The following is a 22,066-nucleotide window of genomic DNA, read 5'->3' as shown; positions in this document are numbered from 1 at the left end:
GCACGTCACGTGATATCAATATGGCACCTGTGAACCGCGTCATCAGCCTCTATTATTTTCAGCAATAGACTGCATGTCAGTTGTTTGTGTAAAGAAACAAAAAGACGCTTCATTTCCTCGCTATGTTTTCTCAAAATCTCAGTACTTTTCTATCCCTTTTAAAAAAAGAGAAGAAAAAAAGGAATGAGCGAGAGAGAAACATGAGTGAGAGAATTCAGGAAGTGTGTTATGGCTTGCTCCCGTTTCATCACGAGGAATAGTGCACATTTTCTGGGTGAAGTGTCTAGGGTTGGAGCATGCGATGGCAGCCTCGAGAGGCTGCGCATGGTAGCACCTACATTAAGCAGCTGGGCTCGCGACTCGCACTCTTCTCGGAAGCCGAAGCGAGTTGGGTTTCAAAGCCTCGTGGATCTGGGTGGGCCGCTGCCGAGGCAGCTAGCCGTCTAAGGTTCGGGGGATCTCTTATGGATCCAGAAGAGGAGCCGGAGACGAGTGCTGCTCTATCTCTTGCTCTGTCTTCCGGGTCCAGCTCTCCGCTGGATTTTGGAGCTCGTGTTGCGACTCCTCCTTCCGCTATGGAAAGTCAAAAGGGAAAAAAACACACACACGAAAATAATAGTAATAATTCCTCTCTGACACCGAGGAGCCAGACGGATGTGCTAAAAACTGAGAGCAGCATATAAAGAGCTGCTTGAAGTGATTACTAAGGCTGGATGAGCCTTTTTTTTTCCCCAGTGAAAGTAAATCCCTCACACTGCAGAAACTCCCCTTTCTTCCAGAAGTGCATTACAAAATATCAGGCTTCTGGGGGAAAACCACGCATAAGCTGTATTTATAACCCCACGATGTTGGATTATTCTGCCATTGTGGGGAATGAACGGCACGGCTATTTAGCTATGCTGAAGGTGGAGGAGGCGCTTGCGAGCTACCTCTCTCTGTTGATGGCTGGTAATTAGGGGGGCTGGCTTTGCCATCCAAGCCACCGTGTAAGGCCATCGTGGCATTGGTGAGCAAGGCCTATGTGGAGTTGTCTTGCTTGTGGGTCACCGCAGACAATGACAGTGTTGCAGGCCTACTAAGCAGACCTGCTGAGTGAGCTCGACATATGGCGGCATTGCACTGTAATGTATATGTAACATTCTCACAATTGTTCCCCACCTTTGATGTTATAATAACCTCCACTCTTCTGGGAAGGCCTTCCATAGATTTTAGAGCATGGCTGTGGGAATTTAAACCCATTCAGTTCAACTAAATGACATGGACAGCAAACAGTCTGAATATCAGTTCATCTTTCAACTGCTTTGGAGAAAGTTGAAACCAGCTTGATGGAAAAAATATTTTTTCGTTAGTGAAGGCCCTGCCTCAAAGAATTCAGGCCATCATAAAAGCCAGAGGAGGAACAACAAAGTACTAATTGTGATGTTGAATGCATAGTTTCATCCAGGTCAAGGTCTTCATCAGGACTGGAAGAAGCTGGTCATGTGGAGGAGAGAACGAGGGAGAACGGCATGAAGAGAGAGAAAAAACAACGACGTTGTGGTTATCAGTGTGTTGAAAGTTGGATCATGTATAGAGAGCAATTGTTAGTTCAATAAATTGGATTGAAATATTCTTGACAAAAGTGGAGGACATTGGACTTTCTATCCAAAACATCTAACCTGCATGACCGAATCAGGTTAGGAATATGAGGAGAGAGTTTTAAACGGTTGTTCAGAACTAGCTCAAGGTTTCCTGTGTTGTCAGATCAAAAAATCTTGACATGGGGAAGGATCTCCTGGGAAACACAGCAGCTCAGTGCTTCTGAGACTTAGTTTCAGCTGATGAGCTGTCAATCATGATGAGATGTCTGCTAGACATGCTGAGATCTGTGCAGAAACCTAGGGTGTTGGAATTTATGGAGGAAGAAGAGAAAGAGTGGAGTGTCCAGGAAGTGGGGAGAGGTACAGTACAAATAGAGGGTGATATGCAGGGCAGGGAGAGCAAGAGTGCAGGATAAAAAGTGAAAATCTGAAAAATACAGCAGGGTAACGCTGATACCTAGAGATGAGGAAGGATGGATGAGGACGAGGGCCAAAATGGTTAAAGTATTTTGTGTCAGAAGGCAATTGAAGAAGGTCATGTTATAGAGACAGAAACTAAGGCTGCGAATAGATTAATAACAGTGACTGATATCAGAGATAGTAATGGCGGCAGGATAAGTGATAGAGACTAAAAAAGAAATCCACCAAACAGTTTCAGTTATGATAACTAGAACCACAACCATCTAGAAAACCTCAAAAGTACATTCTTCATTGAAGTATTTTTTAGAACAATGCCTAGGAGACAATTAACCATATGTATTGCTTGTGCACCATTTCAATTTTGGGCTCAAAGGTGACCAACTCTAAGCCGTGGTTCCTGCTTGAGATACCATTATTCCATGGCGGTATATGTGGCATTACTGGTTTTCTATTGGCAAGCAGCCAGAAAGAGGAATAATACAAGCAAATGAGGTAGAAGGTAAATTCATATGTATATTAACATAATCTATTGCTTGTAAAGACTGATAGAGGTATTCAGATCTAATCCTAAATCTTGAAGGTATTTAACTGAAATATAACATACTAAATACTCAGTATTCATATCATGATTATTGAGAGATTTCTAATGTGAGTTGTGAGTTAGTGTGGTGTGGTTCCTCTCCTCCACAGAGTGTCATTGTGTCGTATCACATCCTCCAACTCAGCACCTGCAGTCGCTCCCAGCTGCAGCAGTGCAGTCTCTCTACAATCTGACTGAGGGAGGTTTTTGTACGACTCTATAACACTGTGTGAACAGGTCGGTGCTACTGATATAATGGTAACTCTGACAGTAATAATCTCCTGCATCTTCAGTCTGGACCCCAGTGATGGTCAGAGTGAAATCAGATCGAGATCCACTGCCTTTGAAACGAGCTGGAAAACCTGACTGTAGCCTATTCGCATATAGAATCAGTAGTTTAGGAGCTTCTCCAGGTTTCTGCTGATACCAGTGTAACCAGTTATCATTAATTCCTGCCTGACTGGTTCTACAGTTGATGGTGACTGTTTCTCCTGGAAGAGCAGATTTCACTGCAGGAGTCTGAGTTACTGTGATTTGACCTCTGCATTCTGAAAAATAAAAATAAAATACTACTTACAATATAAGTCAGTGAAATTATATACTAGAAAGAATTATTGTATGTGTATAAACAGATCATAGTAGAGATAAAATCTGAAGCAGTGTCTGACCTTGAGTCCAGAGGATCAGTGTCCAGATGAAGACGGGGATCAAAGTCATGGTAGCTGTGGGTGAAGTTGCTGTAGCAGTAGCTCTCAGTCATGAAGTGTTAAAGTCACAGCGCTATAAACACTCCCAGAGCACTGAAGCATGTGCTGCCAATGCAAAGTGTCCTCTAAGTATGGAGTCACCTTTACCACATTCCCCCAATCTTACTGTAAATCTCACACTACTACAGAGTTACTGTGTGAATTTAGCTTCTGGGGTCAGATGGAGATTTTCTGGAAAATACTTTTAGGTCTAAGATGCATAAATAAGTGAATTAGAGAGAGAAGCTTAAACTTTCACTGGATGGTGTTTGTACTGAATGTTAATGAGTTTCTCACTGTAGTGGATTTATGGTGGAAGAAGCAGCATCAGTGTTGGCAGTGAGTAAATACACACTAATATTTTGACAGTAAATTAATGATCAGATTATTGTAGGACTTAAACATCATATCATAACTTTCTATCGGTCTACAGAAGGAGTGGAGAATTATTCTCACTTTAGCTCCACACATTCAGTCGTATATTGCAAATTTACCATTAGTACATCAGCATTTTTACTCAGTGATGCATTATGGGTAAAACCTGTGCAATTGCAGATCTACCGTTTGTGAATTTTCAGCTTTTAGTTTGTGTAATTTATTTGTGTGAATTACTCCCTAGCTGCATCCTCAATTTAGACTGACAATCTTGATGTTTAAAAAGAGAAAAAACACAAAAACGTAATAAAAACAGTCAGAGAGTTAGTGTATTAATCAGCTGATGTGAACAGAAGTTGGTGTTTTGTAGCTGTTTTGTAATAAGAGGTTTAAATGGATGGAGAGAGCAGTGAGTTTAGAGCAGCAGGGTTTTTGTACGGCCACTAAACCTGTTTGTATCACTGTGGTGGACTTTCGGTGGAGGAACTAAACTATCTGTGGGCCGTAAGTAACCTGTTTATTAATGACTGAAATGGAGTGTGTTCAGATTAATGACGAAAATGGAGTGTGTTCAGATTAATGACGGAAATGCAGTGTGTTCAGATTAATGACTGAAATGCAGTGTGTACAGATTATTGACTGAAATGGAGTGTGTTCAGATTAATGACTGAAATGCAGTGTGTACAGATTATTGACTGAAATGGAGTGTGTTCAGGTTAATGACTGAAATGGAGTGTGTTCAGATTAATGACTAAATTAAATTGTGTTCATTTTGTTTCTCATTTTTCTTATTTTAGAAGTTTGAGAAAATGTATCTGACTTTAGTGCGAGTAGCTCATTTTAATTTAAATCGACAAACAAAATAGAATTTGTTGTTTGTGTATATTACTGACTTTTTTTTTGTTGAATTACACTAACTATATTTAACTATATTTAATATGTCAGAGACTGTGAGTCCATAAACAGAGTTAAATGTGGAAGCATAAACTGAATTTACTTAAATAATAAATAAGTTGTATTTTAAATGCTGTTTATTCATATTATAAAATAATTGTAATATTTCAGATTATTGAATATTCTGTACAGTTAGATTTGAACTTCCAGTGATCACAGTAAAATAAATCATTATAGATTTAAGATGTAAAAGTATTTGAATTGAATGTGAAACGTTTGTGATGCTCCACTGAACTCAGTTCTGCTCTGTAAGATATAAAGGGAAGTGAAACACACACAGCGAGCTGAAACGAAGCCTGAGTGACTGACAGCTGTCTATTCCTTTCTCAACTGTGTGTGTGTGTGTGTGTGTGTGTGTGTGTGTGTGTGTGTGTGTGTGTGTAGGCCTCACCCAGCCCAGTGTGACGGTATTGCCCCCCTCCAGTATGGAGCTGCAGCAGGAGAAGGTCACACTCATGTGTGTGGCCTACAAGGGCTTCCCCTCGGACTGGAGGCTGAGCTGGAAGGTTGACGGGAGCAGCTGGAGCTCGGGGGAGAGCCGCAGCACCGCAGTTCTGCAGGCGGACGGCCTCTACAGCTGGAGCAGCACGCTGAGCCTCCACCCGGAGCAGTGGAGGAACAAGGTGGTGACCTGTGAGGCCTCCAAGGACAACCAACCACCTGTGGTGAGCACAGTGAACACAGAGCAGTGCTGAGAGCTGTGAGCTCACACACACGTTACTCAGCTCACCTTCTACTGCTTCACTGTGTGTTCCATGTGGCCTTTACTGCTCAAATGTCCCACTTTCATCATTTCATCTGAGTTATTGACATGTGAGCTCACGCACTCCTCACTTTAACTCAGCTCTTCTTCTTATCACCTAAATATGTGTTGAGTGTGTGTATCACTGCAATGTCCTGCTTTGAAGTATTAATAAAAGCCTTTTGAATCAGTAAACACTTTTGCTGCACATTATTGATTATGCACATCGTACACAAATCACCAATGCATCTCTCAGTATATGAAAAATACATAATAATAATGATAATAATAATAATAATAATAATAATAATAATAATAATAAAAGTAGGCATCAACAGTCAAATGCAAGTTTTAAAAGTGTGTCTTACATTGAGGTTTAAAAATGCCTGAGGTCTAAGTTCAAGAGGAAGAGAGTCCCAAAGGGAAGGAGCATAAACAGAAAAAGCCCTGTCACCCATAGATTTTAAGCTCGTTAGTGGAACAGTTAACAGATTACACTGTGAGGAGCGCAGTCTGCGTGTAAGGAATTTTAAAGCAGATATGTAATGAGGAGTGAAGCCATGTAATGCCTTGTATGTCAACATCATAATTTTAAAATCGACACGGAACCGGTCCGGGAGCCAGTGCAAGGACTCTGGAACAGGAGTAATATGATCGCATTTCCTGGTCCCAGATCCTGGCAGCAGACTTTTGTACGTATTGCAGTTTATTGATTGTGGATTTAGACACTCCCTCTATATCACAGCGTTATAGTAATCTAGCCGAGTGACAACAAATGAGTTAATCGGCTTTTCAGCCACAGAGAAGTTTAGCATAGGCCGCAGTCTAGCTGTATTTCTGAGGTGAAAAAAGTATGCTTTAACTGCTTTTTTGCTCTGAACAAAAGAATCAAATGTAACGCTGGTATCAAAAATTACTCCAAGGTTCCTCATTTTACTTTGGGTCTCTAGAACAGAGCCATCAACAAACAGAGACAGTGGAAAAGCTTTCAAAATTTGATGACGGGAACCTACAAGCATAACTTCGGTTTTCCCGCTGTTCAGGCACAGAAAATTATTATTTATCCACGTTTTTATCTCAGAAATACATTCAGAAAGAAAACAAACATCAATGTTTTCACCAGATTTTGAGTGAATGTAGAATTGGGTATCATCAGCATAAAAGTGATAATGGAGGCCGAGCGATCGCAGCAGATGCCCAAGTGGAGATAGAGAAATATTGAAAAGTAAAGGACCTGAAACTGATCCCTGAGGAACACCAGTGAGCACAGAGCTAGTGTCATACCTGTAACCACCCACAGAAATAAACTGGGAATGGTCAGTAAAATAGGATTTAAACCAGTTTAAAACTGTCCCAGACACACCAAAAACACTTTCAAGGTAGGTAAGTAAAAGACCATGATCCACAGTATCGAAGGCGGCTCTAAGATCAAGAACAATAAGAACAGAAGTACCTCCAGAATCAGAGGCCATCAACAAGTCATTGGTAACTTTGACCAACGCCGTTTCAGTGCTGTGAAATTTATGAAAACCTGACTGAAGGGGTTCTAAGAGGTTATTAATTGTAAGATTGTAACTCCTTCTTGGCACTGGAAGTGTGATATTAGATGAGATTACTACTTTAAAAGGTTTTACTTAACAGGGTCCTGAGAACTAAGCAGTTGATGGTGAATTGGCTTAAATTCTCTTTACCAGTAGATGGTATTATCACAGGCATAAGTAACTACAAAGGAATAATCAAGAAATAACAGCGCGGTGCCTCCACTGAGGAACTACTTCACTCACACACTATGAGCTGTATGGGTTTTCCCCAGAAACAAATGTCATGAATGTCAAATATCTACAAACCTTATTAAAGTGAAAAGTTTAAAGCAGCCAAGTAATATGTATAACAAAAATACATTTATTTTCATATATTCTGTTTTTTTCCTGTGCTGTATTCAATCGTTTCTCTTTTTATGTTTTCTTAAGATATCACCTCATGCCTTAGTCTCAAAAATGCAAATACTCATTTCTTCCTCTCACAAGAATATACCAGAGTTAACCAATGCCTCAGCTGGTTTTGGCTAAACAAACATTAAACAGGTTACAGTTGAATGTAATTTCTAATTTTGACACAATTAACAGTATAGTTTTGGATTTAAAATTTTCAAACTTTTGTAAATGTTCAAAACTTTACCAAGCGCTTGGGTTTGTTGGGGTTTTTTTTTGCGGCCCATGAGATGGTGCACATACAAAAAAAAAAACTCCTTGGCTCCTATAATGAACTGCTACTCAAAACTCTCCATTACTCATGCATCTCGAAGAGGAAACTTTGCGGAGTTAGAGGTAACGAGCTAGGTGAATGCAGCAGTTGTAAGCAAGGTTCAACAGATAATAGTCTGTTCAGCAACGCAGGTCTGGCAGTGGAGTCCCTCCTTACATGGCCGTAGTTACAGTTGCTAACTAACACAGTCCTCCACAGTCCTCGTCTCTCCAGTAATACGGTGAAAACTGCGGCTGGCGTTTACAGCTGCCCGTCTCTCACAAAGGTACTAGCTTAAATGTCCACGGGTTACAGTTTATACTTAGCACTTGCTCAAAGCTAGAGAGAACAACAAACGCTGATAACCTAGCTGCACTTCACTTAAAACTACGGGTCACAAAGTCACCAAACTGCGAGTGGCACAAGACTCTTAGCTGCAAAATGATATTTGTGCCACTACTGTAACAGTACTTTAATCTACAAATACAAATCTACATCGTCACCTCGGCATCAAACTCAGTTTCTTTTCCTGCTCTGCTCCTGCGTGTCATTCCCTCCATGTGCTCTTCACGTCTCTTCCCCACTCCTTCCTCTCTTTTCTCCACTCCCCAACAAAGGTGATCTCTGATTGGCTAAGAGTGTAACTACACAGAAAACATATCGGCTTAGACTACTCTACGGAAAACAAATTACAATTCACCCCCCAAAAAAGGATTATGTGAAACATAGTTTTCATTGAATTTACCCAGATATGTAATAAGCACTTTATTTATTTAGCTGTATTTTGGAAGGTACCTACAAGATGATTACACAATTGAGAGGCAACAACACGCTCAAGTATTTTTGCAAAAAAACCCCGGAATATTTGAGATGGGACGAAAATTGTTAAAATCATCCACGGCAGCATTTTCCTTCTTTGGTACTGGTGTAACAGCAGCAGGCTTTAGTGCTTTAGTACAAAAAAACTTTTCTGCAGCTGACTGACTTTAAGTCAGTGACTTATGATGGTGTAGAAACGAACACATCCTTCAGGGGCTGCTGAGCGAAAGGCTAAACAGGCACGCAAAGAAAGTGCAGCTCGTGATGCAGGTGTGTGAGTTATCATCATCTATTTTGGAGTGATTGTAATGTACTCTAAAAATGAACTGGACCTTGTTCTGTCGATCAGAGTCATTTCAGGATAGATCATTTGCCAGTTTATTCTGAGTTCAAAAGAGCGTGAGCGCCGTGGACGCGTCGAGACTGTCAGACACTTTGAATTCGTACGTACAATGACATTGCATCGGGATCGGGAGAAAAATACTAAAGTAAAAGTAAAGAAGTTTGTATTCAAAATCAAAGAGTAAACACACTAGAGTATTTTAAAAAACGTTCCTCAACTGTCTGTGTATCTTCTAAATTGGGCTGATGTTTACATTACTGCTCTAACGTAATACTTCATTTAGTTTTCAAATCATGAATATAATTGTTATATTTAATAAAAAATAAGCATACAATTTTATGTAGAAATGAACTATTCTTTCTGTGTAGTAGTTTGTCTCTTTCACTTCCACTAGCAGTTGATTTGTGTATATAGTGCATATTTAAGGTATTGCACTACAACACATAATATGACTATATCTATAGTCTATATAGGGTCAATAGGAGGGGGAAATCCTGTCCATACCCAGTTTAGAAAAAACATAAAGACACTGATGTTCATTTACTGAAGTGGTGTGCAGAAAGTGTTCATTTGTTATTGTTTGTTGGCAATGTAATGGTTTTTTGTATATTTTTTTCCCATGTTACTGTATAGAGTTGGCAAAACTGTTCGTTAACTCAAATAGTGGATTTGTGTGTTACTGTAAATAAATTACTGAACAAATTACGGCAAAAAAAAAGTTGAATCAAGTTAAGTTAACATTTTAAAGTAATGGGGAAAAAACTTGTTGTCATAGGAGGGGTGCGGGGGAGGGTCTCCAAACATCTAGAACTGGCTCGGTGTGTGTGTGTGTGTGTGTGTGTGTGCGTGTGTGTGTGTGTGTGTGACTGGTGGGATCACGTCTATCTACAGGATATTGGAGGAAGAGTGAGTTTATATAAAGGGAGTGAATATAGATGAGACTAATATCACATAGAACTATTTTTCACAGTTTGCACCATGACAGTCCAGAAAATCAGGAAACTATTTATCTTACAGTAGTGGACGTGATGGACTGTGTGCAGTGTGGTGTGATGATTATTGAGAGATTTCTAATGTGAGTTAGTGTGGTGTGGTTCCTCTCCTACACAGAGTGTCATTGTGTCGTATCACATCCTCCAACTCAGCACCTGCAGTCGCTCCCAGCTGCAGCAGTGCAGTCTCTCTACAATCTGACTGAGGGAGGTTTTTGTACGACTCTATAACACTGTGTGAACCAGTAGCCAGAGATGGCATGGTAACTCTGACAGTAATAATCTCCTGCATCTTCAGTCTGGACTCCACTAATGGTCAGAGTGAAATCAGATCCAGATCCACTGCCACTGAAACGAGCTGGAAAACCCGACTGTAGCTGCTTTACATATTTAATCAGGAGTTTAGGAGCTTCTCCAGGTTTCTGCTGATACCAGTGTAACCGGTCACCATTTGAGTCCTTGCTCACTGTCTGACTGGTTCTACAGTTGATGGTGACTGTTTCTCCTGGAAGAGCAGATTTCACTGCAGGAGTCTGAGTTACTGTGGCTTGACCGCTGCATTCTGAAAAAAATATTTTTAATGTAACATAAATTTTAAGTTAGTGAAATATTATAATAGAAACAATGAGTGTATTTGTATGAACAGATCATTGTAGAGATAAAATCTGAAGCAGTGTCTGACCTTGAGTCCAGAGGATCAGTGTCCAGATGAAGACGGGGATCAAAGTCATGGTAGCTGTGGGTGAAGTTGCTGTAGCAGCAGCTCTCAGTCATGAAGTGTTAAAGTCACAGCGCTATAAACACTCCCAGAGCACTGAAGCATGTGCTGCCAATGCAAAGTGTCCTCTAACTATGGAGACGCCTTTACCACATTCCCCCAATCTTACTGTAAATCTCACACTACTACAGAGTTACTGTGTGAATTTAGCTTCTGGGGTCAGATGGAGATTTTCTGGAAAACACTTTTAGGTCTAAGATGCATAAATAAGTGAATTAGAGAGAGAAGCTTAAACTTTCACTGGATGGTGTTTGTACTGAATGTTAATGAGTTTCTCACTGTAGTGGATTTATGGTGGAAGAAGCAGCATCAGTGTTTGCAGTGAGTAAATACACACTAATATGTTGACTGTAAATGAATGATTAGATTATTGTAGGACTTAAACATCATATCATAACTTTCTATCAGTCTACAGAAGGAGTGGAGAATTATTCTCACTTTAGCTCCACACATTCAGTCGTATATTGCAAATTTATCATTAGTACATCAGCATTTTTACTCAGTGATGCATTATGGGTAAAACCTGTGCATTTGCAGATCTACAGTTTGTGAATTTTCAGCTTTTATTTTGTGTAATTTATTTGTGTGAATCACTCCCTAGCTGCATCCTCAGTTTAGACTGACAATCTTGATGTTTAAAAAGAGAAAAAACACTAAAACGTAATAAAAACAGTCGGAGAGTTAGTGTATTAATCAGCTGATGTGAACAGAAGTTGGTGTTCTGTAGCTGTTTTGTAATAAGAGGTTTAAATGGATGGAGAGAGCAGTGAGTTTAGAGCAGCAGGGTTTTTGTACGGCCACTAAACCTGTTTGTATCACTGTGGATCACTTTCGGTGGAGGAACTAAACTGTCTGTGGGCCGTAAGTAACCTGTTTATTAATGACTGAAATGGAGTGTGTTCAGATTAATGACTGAAATAGAGTGTGTTTAGATTAATGATTGAAATAGAGTGTGTTCAGAATAATGACTGAAATGGAGTGTGTTCAGATTAATGACTGAAATGGAGTGTGTTCAGATTAATGACGGAAATGGAGTGTGTTCAGATTAATGACGGAAATGGCGTGTGTTCAGACTAATGACTGAAATGGAGTGTGTTCAGATTAATGACTGAAATGGAGTGTGTTCAGATTAATGACTGAAATAGAGTGTGTTCAGATTAATGACTGAAATAGAGTGTGTTCAGATTAATGACTGAAATAATGTGTGTTCAGATTATTGACTGAAATGGAGTGTGTTCAGATTAATGGCTGAAATGGAGTGTGTTTAGATTAATGACTGAAATGGAGTGTGTTCAGATTAATGACTGAAATGGAGTGTGTTCAGATTAATGACTAAATTAAATTGTGTTCATTTTGTTTCACATTTTTCTTATTTTAGAAGTTTGAGAAAATGTATATGACTTTAGTGCGAGTAGCTCAATTTAATTTAAATCGACAAACAAAATAGAATTTGTTGTTTGTGTATATTACTGACTTTTTTTTTGTTGAATTACACTAACTATATTTAACTATATTTAATATCTCAGAGACTGTGAGTCCATAAACAGAGTTAAATGTGGAAGCATAAATTGAATTTACTTAAATAATAATTAAGTTGTATATTAAATGCTGTCTATTCATATTATAAAATAATTGTAATGTTTCAGATTATTGAATATTCTGTACAGTTAGATTTGAACTTCCAGTGATCACAGTAATATAAATCATTATAGATTTAAGATGTAAAAGTATTTGAATTGAATGTGAAACGTTTGTGATGCTCCACTGAACTCAGTTCTGCTCTGTAAGATATAAAGGGAAGTGAAACACACACAGCGAGCTGAAACGAAGCCTGAGTGACTGACAGCTGTCTATTCCTTTCTCAACTCTGTGTGTGTGTGTGTGTGTGTGTGTGTGTGTGTGTGTGTGTAGGCCTCACCCAGCCCAGTGTGACGGTGTTGCCCCCCTCCAGTGTAGAGCTGCAGCAGGAGAAGGTCACACTCGTGTGTGTGGCCTACAAGGGCTTCCCCTCGGACTGGAGGCTGAGCTGGAAGGTTGATGGGAGCAGCTGGAGCTCGGGGGAGAGCCACAGCACCGCACTTCTGCAGGCGGACGGCCTCTACAGCTGGAGCAGCACGCTGAGCCTCCACCCGGAGCAGTGGAGGAACAAGGTGGTGACCTGTGAGGCCTCCAAGGACAACCAACCACCTGTGGTGAGCACAGTGAACACAGAGCAGTGCTGAGAGCTGTGAGCTCACACACACGTTACTCAGCTCACCTTCTACTGCTTCACTGTGTGCTCCATGTGGCCTTTACTGCTCAAATGTCCCACTTTCATCATTTCATCTGAGTTATTGACATGTGAGCTCACGCACTCCTCACTTTAACTCAGCTCTTCTTCTTATCACCTAAATATGTGTTAAGTGTGTGTATCACTGCAATGTCCTGCTTTGAATTATTAATAAAAGCCTTTTGAATCAGTAAACACTTTTGCTGCACATTATTGATTATGCACATCGTACACAAATCACCAATGCATCTGTCTCAGTATATGAAAAATACATAATAATAATAATAATAATAATAATAATAATAATAACAATAATAATAATAACACTTGGTTTTACACCATATAGTACATAAAATATAACTACATAACCTTTGGCTGTATAATTTTCTAAGTGTCCTGTATATTGAATTGTCTTCAGCCTGAACTAATGGAGAGAAAGCATCTACACTGAGGATGTGGTTGAGTGAGATTAAAGTGATTGTATGATTGTACCCCTGTATGTTACTCACAGTGAAATAAATATTCAGTTACAAAAATTCACAAGTATTCCTTATGTAGTGAATTTCCCCATACCAAGAGACACGTTACACTTTAAACATCAGTATGTACCTAGAATGTATCAGTTAGCCCACAGCTTCCAATCCCTGGTCCTGGAGTGTTCCCTGTCCTGCACATTTTAGTGTTTTATCTGCAGTAACACACTGAAACGCTGAAATGTGCAGGACTGGGGTTACTGGGGTGGACAATGTGTAGACCAGGGTTAGGAACCTGTGAGTTAGGCAATATGAGGACACCATGGTGATCAAGCACTGATCAAACTGATCAAACACTGATCAAGCACATGGTACCTCAAACAGCAAGAAATTACACAGAAGTGAGGAGAAACACTAATATTTTTGTTGTTGAAATAGGTTCATGTGATCCAGGGGAAACAAAACTTGGAGCAGGTAACATTCCCTGAGTCTCACAGTTGATCCTGACTCAGAGTTCATGCTCCAGTCTGAAATGTCCCTCTACTGAGAAAAATGCTAGTGTAGCTAATCCATCCATTATCTATACCACAGGGTCGGAGAGAACCTGGAGACTATCCCAGGGAGCACAAGGCAGGGTACACCCTGGACAGCTTACCAATCCATTGCAGAGCACATTCACACACCTATTCATACACTACAGACACTTTGGACATGCCAATCAGCCTACCATGTATGTCTTTGGACTGGGGGAGGAAACCGGAGTACTCGGGGGAAACTCCACGCACAGGGCAGCAGTGGGAATCGAACCCCCAACCCTGGCAGCTTGATCCTAACATGCTAACCACTGAACCACCATGCACCCCATGCTATATGTTCAAACGATTAAAACAAAAAACAAGGTAATAAACCCTGCCTGAGAGAGTCACAGCTGATCTTAGTGAGTTCAGTTGATGTTTCTGACTACACAAGCAAGATGGTTGAATATAATTAGTGATAGTCTGCACACGAGCGTTTGATGAGGACGGTTTTGTTTCGGGCCCCAAAAGTTCTGGAAACCAACAGATCAAACACACAGACACAGACCGGTGTAAAAGAGTTGTGTCAATTGAATAGGTAGAGTGTGTGCAGGGCCGGCACTACCTATAGGCAGAGTAGGCAATTGCCTAGAGCCTCGGGCTTGGAAGCAGCGGCTTCATAACCGTAACTTCCCTATACGCTAGTCGACCAATCAAGATGTGCAGGAAAAGGTTAGGCTCTTTGTCTATTGGATATAGATGAATTGTCACTCACCTGTAGAGAAACCAGTTAATATTACCGTTTCAAAGTGGGTCAAACCCTCTGAATGTATGAAGAGAGAGGGTACGATGAACAAAATACAAAATTGGAACTTTTCTGCAGCTGACTGACTTTAAGTCAGTGACTTATGATGGCGTAGAAACGAACACATCCTTCAGGGGCTGCTGAGTGAAAGGCTAAACAGGCACGCAAACAAAGTGCAGCTCGTGATGAAGGTGTGTGAGTTATCATCATCTATTTTGGAGTGATTGTACTGTACTCTAAAAATGAACTGGGTCTTGTTCTGTCGATCAGAGTCATTTCAGGATAGATCATTTGCTGGTTTATTCTGAGTTCAAAAGAGCGTGAGCGCCGTGGACGCGTCGAGACACTTTGAATTCGCACGTACAATGACATTGCATCGGGATCGGGAGAAAAATACTAAAGTAAAAGTAAAGAAATTTTAATCAAAATCAAAGAGTAAACACCCTAAAGTATTTTTAAAAAGTTCCTCAACTGTCTGTGTATCTTCTAAATTGTGCTGATGTTTACATTACTTCTCTAACGTAATATTTCATTTAGTTTTCAAATAATAAATATTATTGTTATATTTAATAAAAAAATAAGCATAGAATTTTATGTAGAAATGAACTATTCTTTCTGTGTACTAGTTTGTCTCTTTCACTTCCACTAGCAGTTGATTTGTGTATATAGTGCATATTTAAGGTATTGCACTACAACACATAATATGACTATATCTATAGTCTATATTGGGTCAATAGGAGGGGAAATCCTGTCCATACCCAGCTTGGAAAAAATCATAAAGGCACTGATGTTCATTTACTGAAGTGGTGTGCAGGAAGTGTTCATCTGTTATTATTTGCTGGCAATGTAATGGTGTTTTGTTTTGTTTTTTTCTCATGTTACTGAATAGAGTTGGCAAAGCTGTTCGTTATCTCAAATAATGGATTTGTGTGTTACTATAAATAAATTACTTAATAAATTATGGCAAAAAAGAAAAGTTTAATCAAGTTAAGTTAACATTTTAAAGTAATGGGAAAAAACATGTTGTCATAGGAGGAGTGCGGGTGGCCTCCAATATAGATTTTGCCGAGGGCCTCCAAATGTTTAGAACCAGCTCTGTGTCTCTGTGTGTGTGTGTGTGTGTGTGTGTGACTGGTGGGATCACGTCTATCTACATGATAATGGAGGAAGAGTGAGTTTATATAAAGGGAGTGAATATAGATAGACTAATATCACATAGAACTATTTTTCACAGTTTGCACCATGACAGTTTAAAACATCTGGAAACTATTTATCTTACAGTAGTGGACGTGATGGACTGTGTGCCGTGTGGTGTGATGATTATTGAGAGATTTCTAATGTGAGTTGTGAGTTAGTGTGGTGTGGTTCCTCTCCTCCACAGAGTGACATTGTGTCGTATCACATCCTCCAACTCAGCACCTGCAGTCGCTCCCAGCTGCAGTAGTGCAGTCTCTCTACAATCTGACTGAGGGAGGTTTTTGTACGACTCTATAACACTGTGTGAACCAGTAGCCAGAGATGGCATGCCAACTCTGACAGTAATAATCTGCTGCATCTTCAGTCTGGACTCCACTGATGGTCAGAGTGAAATCAGATCCAGATCCACTGCCACTGAAACGAGCTGGAATACCCGACTGTAGCTGATTCGCAATCTTAATCAGGAGTTTAGGAGCTTCTCCAGGTTTCTGCTGATACCAGTGCAAATAGTTGCTACTATACACTGCCTGACTGGTTCTACAGTTGATGGTGACTGTTTCTCCTGGAAGAGCAGATTTCACTGCAGGAGTCTGAGTTACTGTGGCTTGACCTCTGCATTCTGAAAAAAAAAAAAATAATAATACACCGTATAATATTAGTAAGTGAAATATTATAATAGAAACAATGAGTGTATTTGTATGAACAGATCATTGTAGAGATAAAATCTGAAGCAGTGTCTGACCTTGAGTCCAGAGGATCAGTGTCCAGATGAAGACGGGGATCAAAGTCATGGTAGCTGTGGGTGAAGTTGCTGTAGCAGCAGCTCTCAGTCATGAAGTGTTAAAGTCACAGCGCTATAAACACTCCCAGAGCACTGAAGCATGGGATTTGAATGCAGAAAGCATTTTCACAACGGACATGATACAAACAGAACTGAAACCAGTACGACAGAAAAAACAACAACCCTAATTTCTCAGAATTTGGATTTGCGGTGCTTTCCTTATTAAATCAAGCATTTTAAATAGAGGTACACCATATGCTTTATACTTTATCAAAACAACTTCATATGAAATCTTTCCTGTTTGCACAAAATCTGTCAACATAAGCACTTCTCTTTGTGGAAGGTGTTCACTCTTGTTTTTATTTCAATTAGAAATCTCAACACTATTTAAAAATCTCTCACAATTCCCTGACTGCTGGCTTGTAAAACAACAACACTAGGAAGTAGGGGTGTAACGATACATTCTCCAAGATTCGATTCACGATACTGGATTCACGATTCGATTCAATATGATTTTGAACAAAACTTTAATGAAGATAAACTTTGACTTAAAAGATTCCCTTTTTTTAAATTCTGAATAATAAAGAAGGCAAAACAATGTGCATTTTTGTCTGGATGAAACGAAATGAATCAAAAATGACTAGGAACAGAGGTTTAATATGGTAAACAAAATGCACTACAGGTTATCTTAAAAATAAATAAATTGATAAATTCTCTCCGTAGCAGCGACTGAGGCGTTATCTTACCCCGGAGATAGAGCTCCAAAGGTGGCTAAAGTGCAGCCTCTTCTTTGGGCACGGTGAGTCGATGGTGTAGTCTGAAGGCTACTTAAGAGCTCTGTTTAACTCTTATAACCTGGTTGTGTAACACACATCAGTCTGAACAGGATTTCGCAGTTTTTTTGTGATTGTTGTGGCCAAAAATGCTCGATTTTGCTGCTGGTTTTTTAAAAATTTATTTTTTGAAATAAATATTTCAAAAATATTTTTCTGCTTTTTTGGCAGAAAAATACTTGAATTGGCAAACTGCAATCGCACAAAATTGTTTTGCACGGCCTTTCACAATGATGTTTGTTGGTAAATGAGACCTTTTAGCTGTAATATTGTCCGATGCATGTGAATCGCTGACGGCTTTGACTGAATGTGTGTTGTGATGACGTCACATGACGTGTCTTGGCCCAAATCTGCAGAAAATCTGTGGAAATTTTGTCGCAACCTTCTCCGAATATTGTGGCGTTTCCGTGATTTTGGGCTCATTTCTATGATCGCAAAATCCTGCAGGGACTGACAAATAATGAGTGTTGGGAGTTATGATCAGGCGCTATCGGTCACTTCACACCCTCAGATGATTCGCAATGGTGAAACATGAGATCATGTGACCAGCATGCTCCATACATTTTCATTTTATGGATGTCCAAACAGTGCAACTGCACTCGATGCATAACTAATAGAGGGATAATTTACACAAAATAAATCGCACATTTCCGCAACGCACATTGCTGTATCGTGATGTATCGTTACCCCTACTACACAGGTTTCCATTCCAATAATACCAAATTATTAGTAATGTTTCATCAATACTGACTTGTGCTAGTGAGGTAAAATTTCTAAACTCTGGTAGAAAGGAAAGGAGAGACCATGGGGAGAAAAAAAAAGAAAAGAAAAACATTAAATAAAAAACTTTAAATTTTACTGTAGGCTACAAACAAGTTTTATTCTAGGTGACGGGGTAAAAAAAAAAAAGGACAAACAGAAAGCATTTTTTCCTCAAGTGCACAATTAACATCAAACTCACATATGTACATACTGAAAAACAAAAAGAAAGAAAGAAAGAAAGAAAGAAAGAAAGAAAGGAAAAGACAAGACACTACAAGCCTGATTGCTCCTGAAGGAACTATTGTGATGACTGCTCAATTCACTGCGACAGAGAGTATTTAAACAGTGACAAGCATCCATCCAATTGGCACCCTGTCCAGGGTGTACCCCACCTTGTGCCCGATGCTCCCTGGGATAGGCTCCAGGTTCCCTGTGACCCTAAAAAAGATAAAGCGGTGTAGAAGATGGATGGATGGATGGTTGGAAGCTTCCATCCAGCCACAGGATGACTTTTTCCACCTAGCAGATGAGAAAAGACTACACAGGCCTGCAGGAGATAAATGTGTTGTTTCACAGCGCCCTCAGCTGGACTGAGGGTGTCACATTCCTGCAACACACACACACATGCACACCTGAAGGGAAACCCAGAAGAGGAGGTGTAGATGGTTGGACTTCCACATCTGTTTGTTTGTTTGTTTGTTTGTTTGTGTGTGTGTTTGTTTGTTTTTGTCTTCACACAATTATTAATCTCTTTGCTCCATTTTGACCTTGGGAGGCTGGAGAAACGTCATGTTCTTCTTCTCCTTGCTTTTACCTTTGGCTTGGAAGTTTTTCCCCATCAATGAAGCAGCTCCATCTGTGTAGCATGCAACTAAATGATTATAGGGAATGTTTTGCTTGGTGAAGTACGTATCAATCGCATGGAAAATATCTTCTCCTCGTGTCGTTGTTGATAAATTTGTAGACAAAATAAATTCCTGCTTTATTTCTGCATCTTCAATGTACTGCACATATGCAATGAGTACTGCTTCATCTGCCACAGTGGAAGCTTCATCAAGTTGGATAGAAAATTGGTGCATCTTTAACTTTTCATCGAACGTGTTCTCAACATCATCTGCCATTCTGTTGATTCTGTCTTTTACTGTATTATTGGACAGAGGTACAGTTTGGAAGCCACCTGTGTCCCGCACGTTCTTTATGCCATTTTTACACAAACGGGTTTGATCAGAGTTTCTCTGATGGTGTGCAGATTTTTGGACAATTGGGCAATTAGGAGAGCGTACTCGAAGGACACAAGTTCTTATGTCCTAAAGTAAAGTTTTCTGGGTTGACCCATGGTCTCTGGGTGTTTGGTGTGCTGATGCCTCCTCAGATTGCAGGGCTTCATGCTTTCATTCGCTAGTCTCTCACCACAGATTACACACTCAGTTCTCACTTTGTCCATTGCTTCAATGAAACCAAATCCGAGATAACTGTCCAAATAAATCCTTGTTCCCTTTCAAAGGGAACCTGATGTTGCGTTTAGTATAACACTATGGGAGCTCCACTCGTGTGCGATGGCATCTGAAGCTTGTGTAAAATCATGCTTATTTATAGGCCTGCCATGATCAGGTGACGACGCAATTAAGCATGTCGCGTGATATAAATATGGCACCTGTGAACCGCGTCATCAGCCTCTATTATTTTCAGCAATAGACTGCATGTCATTTGCTTGTGTAAAGAAACAAAAAGACGCTTCATTTCCTCGCTATGTTTTCTCAAAATCTCAGTACTTTTCTATCCCTTTAAAAAAAAGAGAATAACAAAAGGAATGAGCGAGAGAGAAACATGAGTGAGAGAATTCAGGAAGTGTGTTACGGCTTGCTCCCGTTTCATCACGAGGAATACAGTAGTGCACATTTTCTGGGTTTCACAGCCTCGCGGATCTGGGTGGGCCACTGCCGAGGCAGCTAGCCATCTAAGGTTCCGGGGATCTCTTATGGATCCAGAGGAGGAGCTGGAGACGAGTGCTCTGTCTTCCGGGTCCAGCTCTCCGCTGGAGTTTGGAGCTTGCATCGTGACTCCTCCTTCCGCTATGGAAAGTCAAAAGGGAAAAAACACACACACACAAAAATATTAGTAATAATTCCTCTCTGACTCCGAGGAGCCAGAAGGATGTGCTAAAAACTGAGAGCAGCATATAAAGAGCTGCTTGAAGTGATTACTAAGGCTGGATGAGCCTTTTTCTCTCCAGTGAAAGTAAATCCCTCACACTGCAGAAACTCCACTTTCTTCCAGAAGTTCATGACAAAATATCAGACTTCTGGGGGAAAACCACGCATAAGCTGTATTTATAACCCCACGATGATGGATTATTCTGCCATTGTGGGGAATGAACGGCACGGCTATTTAGCTATGCTGAAGATGGAGGAGGCGCTTGCGAGCTACCTCTCTCTGTCGACGCAGGTAATTAGTAGGGCTGGCTTTGCTATCCAAGCCATCGTGTAAGGCCACCGTGGCACTGGTGAGCAAGGCCTCTGCGGTAGTAGTCTTGCTTGTGGTTCACTGCAGACAATGACAGTGTTGCAGGCTTACCAAGCAGACCCGCTGAGTGAGCTTGACATATGGTGGCATTCAGCCAGTTCCTTCCCTGTTGTGTCGAGTTCACCCGGCATCCACGAGTGGAGCCCGGGCCAGCACTAGTGCAAGGGAGACACAGAAGGCGAGTATGGCAGAAACTTCTTTGGATATGTGAAGAAAAGAATTTCACTGCGATGTAACGTATATGTGGGGTGGGTGGTGGTTTAGTGGTTAGCACGTTTGTCTCACACCTGCAGGGTCGGGGGTTCGATTCCTGCAGGGGCCATATGTGTGCAGAGTTTGCATGTTCTCCCTGTGCTGCGGGGGTTTCCTCCGGGTAGTCTGGTCCCCTGCCCCCAGGTCCGAAGACACGCATGGTAGGCTGATTTGCATGGGTGTGTAAGTGTGTATGTGATTGTGCCCCGTGATGGACTGGCACACTGTCTTGTGCCTGATGCTTCCTGGGATAGACTCCATGTTCCCCATGACCCTGAAAAGGAGTAAGTGGTAGAAGATGGATGTAATGTATATGTGACATTCTCAAAATTGTTCCCCACCTTTGCTGTTATAATAACCTCCACCCTTCTGGGAAGGCCTTCCATAGATTTTAGCGCATGGCTGTGGGAATTTCAGCCCATTCAGTTAAATGACATGGCCAGCACAGTCTGGATATCAATCAATTCAATTCAATTCAATTTTATTTGTATATTTTACAATAGACATTGTCTCAAAGCAGCTTTACAGAAATATCAGCATGGTATACAGATATTAAAGGTGCGAATTTATCCCAACTGAGCAAGCCACTGAGTGGCGACGGTGGCAAGGAGAAACTCCCTAAGATGTTTTAAGAGGAAGAAACCTTGAGAGGAACCCGACTCAGAAGGGAACCCGTCCTCATCTGGATAAAAACAGTTAGTGTGAAAAAGTTATGGATTCATATGAAGTCTGTATGGCGTTAGGAGCAGCCGTAGTCCCAGCAGTCTGGAATTAAAGAAGATTTGAGCTCCATCCAGAGGCAGAAAGGATCTGGATCTCTAGTATCTCCATAAATTCGTGTGGGGCTCGGCAGAAGGAGAGAGGGAGAAAAAAGATAATTATGACTGCGAAGTAGTAGAACAGAATCTAGTCAGGGTAGGCTTGAGTAAACAAATACGTTTTAAGCCTAGACTTAAACACTGAGACTGTGTCTGAGTCCCGAACACTAATAGGAAGACTGTTCCATAACTGTGGGGCTCTATAAGAGAAAGCTCTTCCCCCTGCTGTAGCCTTCACTATTCGAGGTACCGTCAAATAGCCTGC

At 40.6% G+C, this 22,066-nt stretch overlaps 3 gene segments (V, D, J or C); 2 read left to right on the top strand and 1 right to left on the bottom strand.

The window, feature by feature from the left end:
• Window positions 1-3,983: 3,983 nt before the first annotated feature.
• On the top strand, window positions 3,984-5,592 carry LOC124628875 (Ig kappa-b4 chain C region-like). The segment is given in 2 exon segments: window positions 3,984-4,205; window positions 5,040-5,592. A coding segment is annotated over 1 exon segment (270 nt).
• A 4,394-nt stretch (window positions 5,593-9,986) lies between these two features.
• On the bottom strand, window positions 9,987-10,526 carry LOC128634961 (immunoglobulin kappa variable 6D-21-like). The segment is given in 2 exon segments: window positions 9,987-10,357; window positions 10,478-10,526. Coding segments are annotated over 2 exon segments (420 nt in total).
• On the top strand, window positions 10,525-13,037 carry LOC128628704 (Ig kappa-b4 chain C region-like). The segment is given in 3 exon segments: window positions 10,525-10,683; window positions 11,350-11,434; window positions 12,485-13,037. Coding segments are annotated over 3 exon segments (555 nt in total).
• Window positions 13,038-22,066: the final 9,029 nt, after the last annotated feature.

This window comes from Ictalurus punctatus, chromosome 14 (assembly GCF_001660625.3).
Source record: "Ictalurus punctatus breed USDA103 chromosome 14, Coco_2.0, whole genome shotgun sequence".
In the NCBI taxonomy this organism is placed as follows: Eukaryota; Metazoa; Chordata; class Actinopteri; order Siluriformes; family Ictaluridae; genus Ictalurus; species Ictalurus punctatus.
The sequence above is the reverse complement of the archived record's forward strand: the minus strand, read 5'-3'. Positions and strand labels throughout refer to the sequence as shown.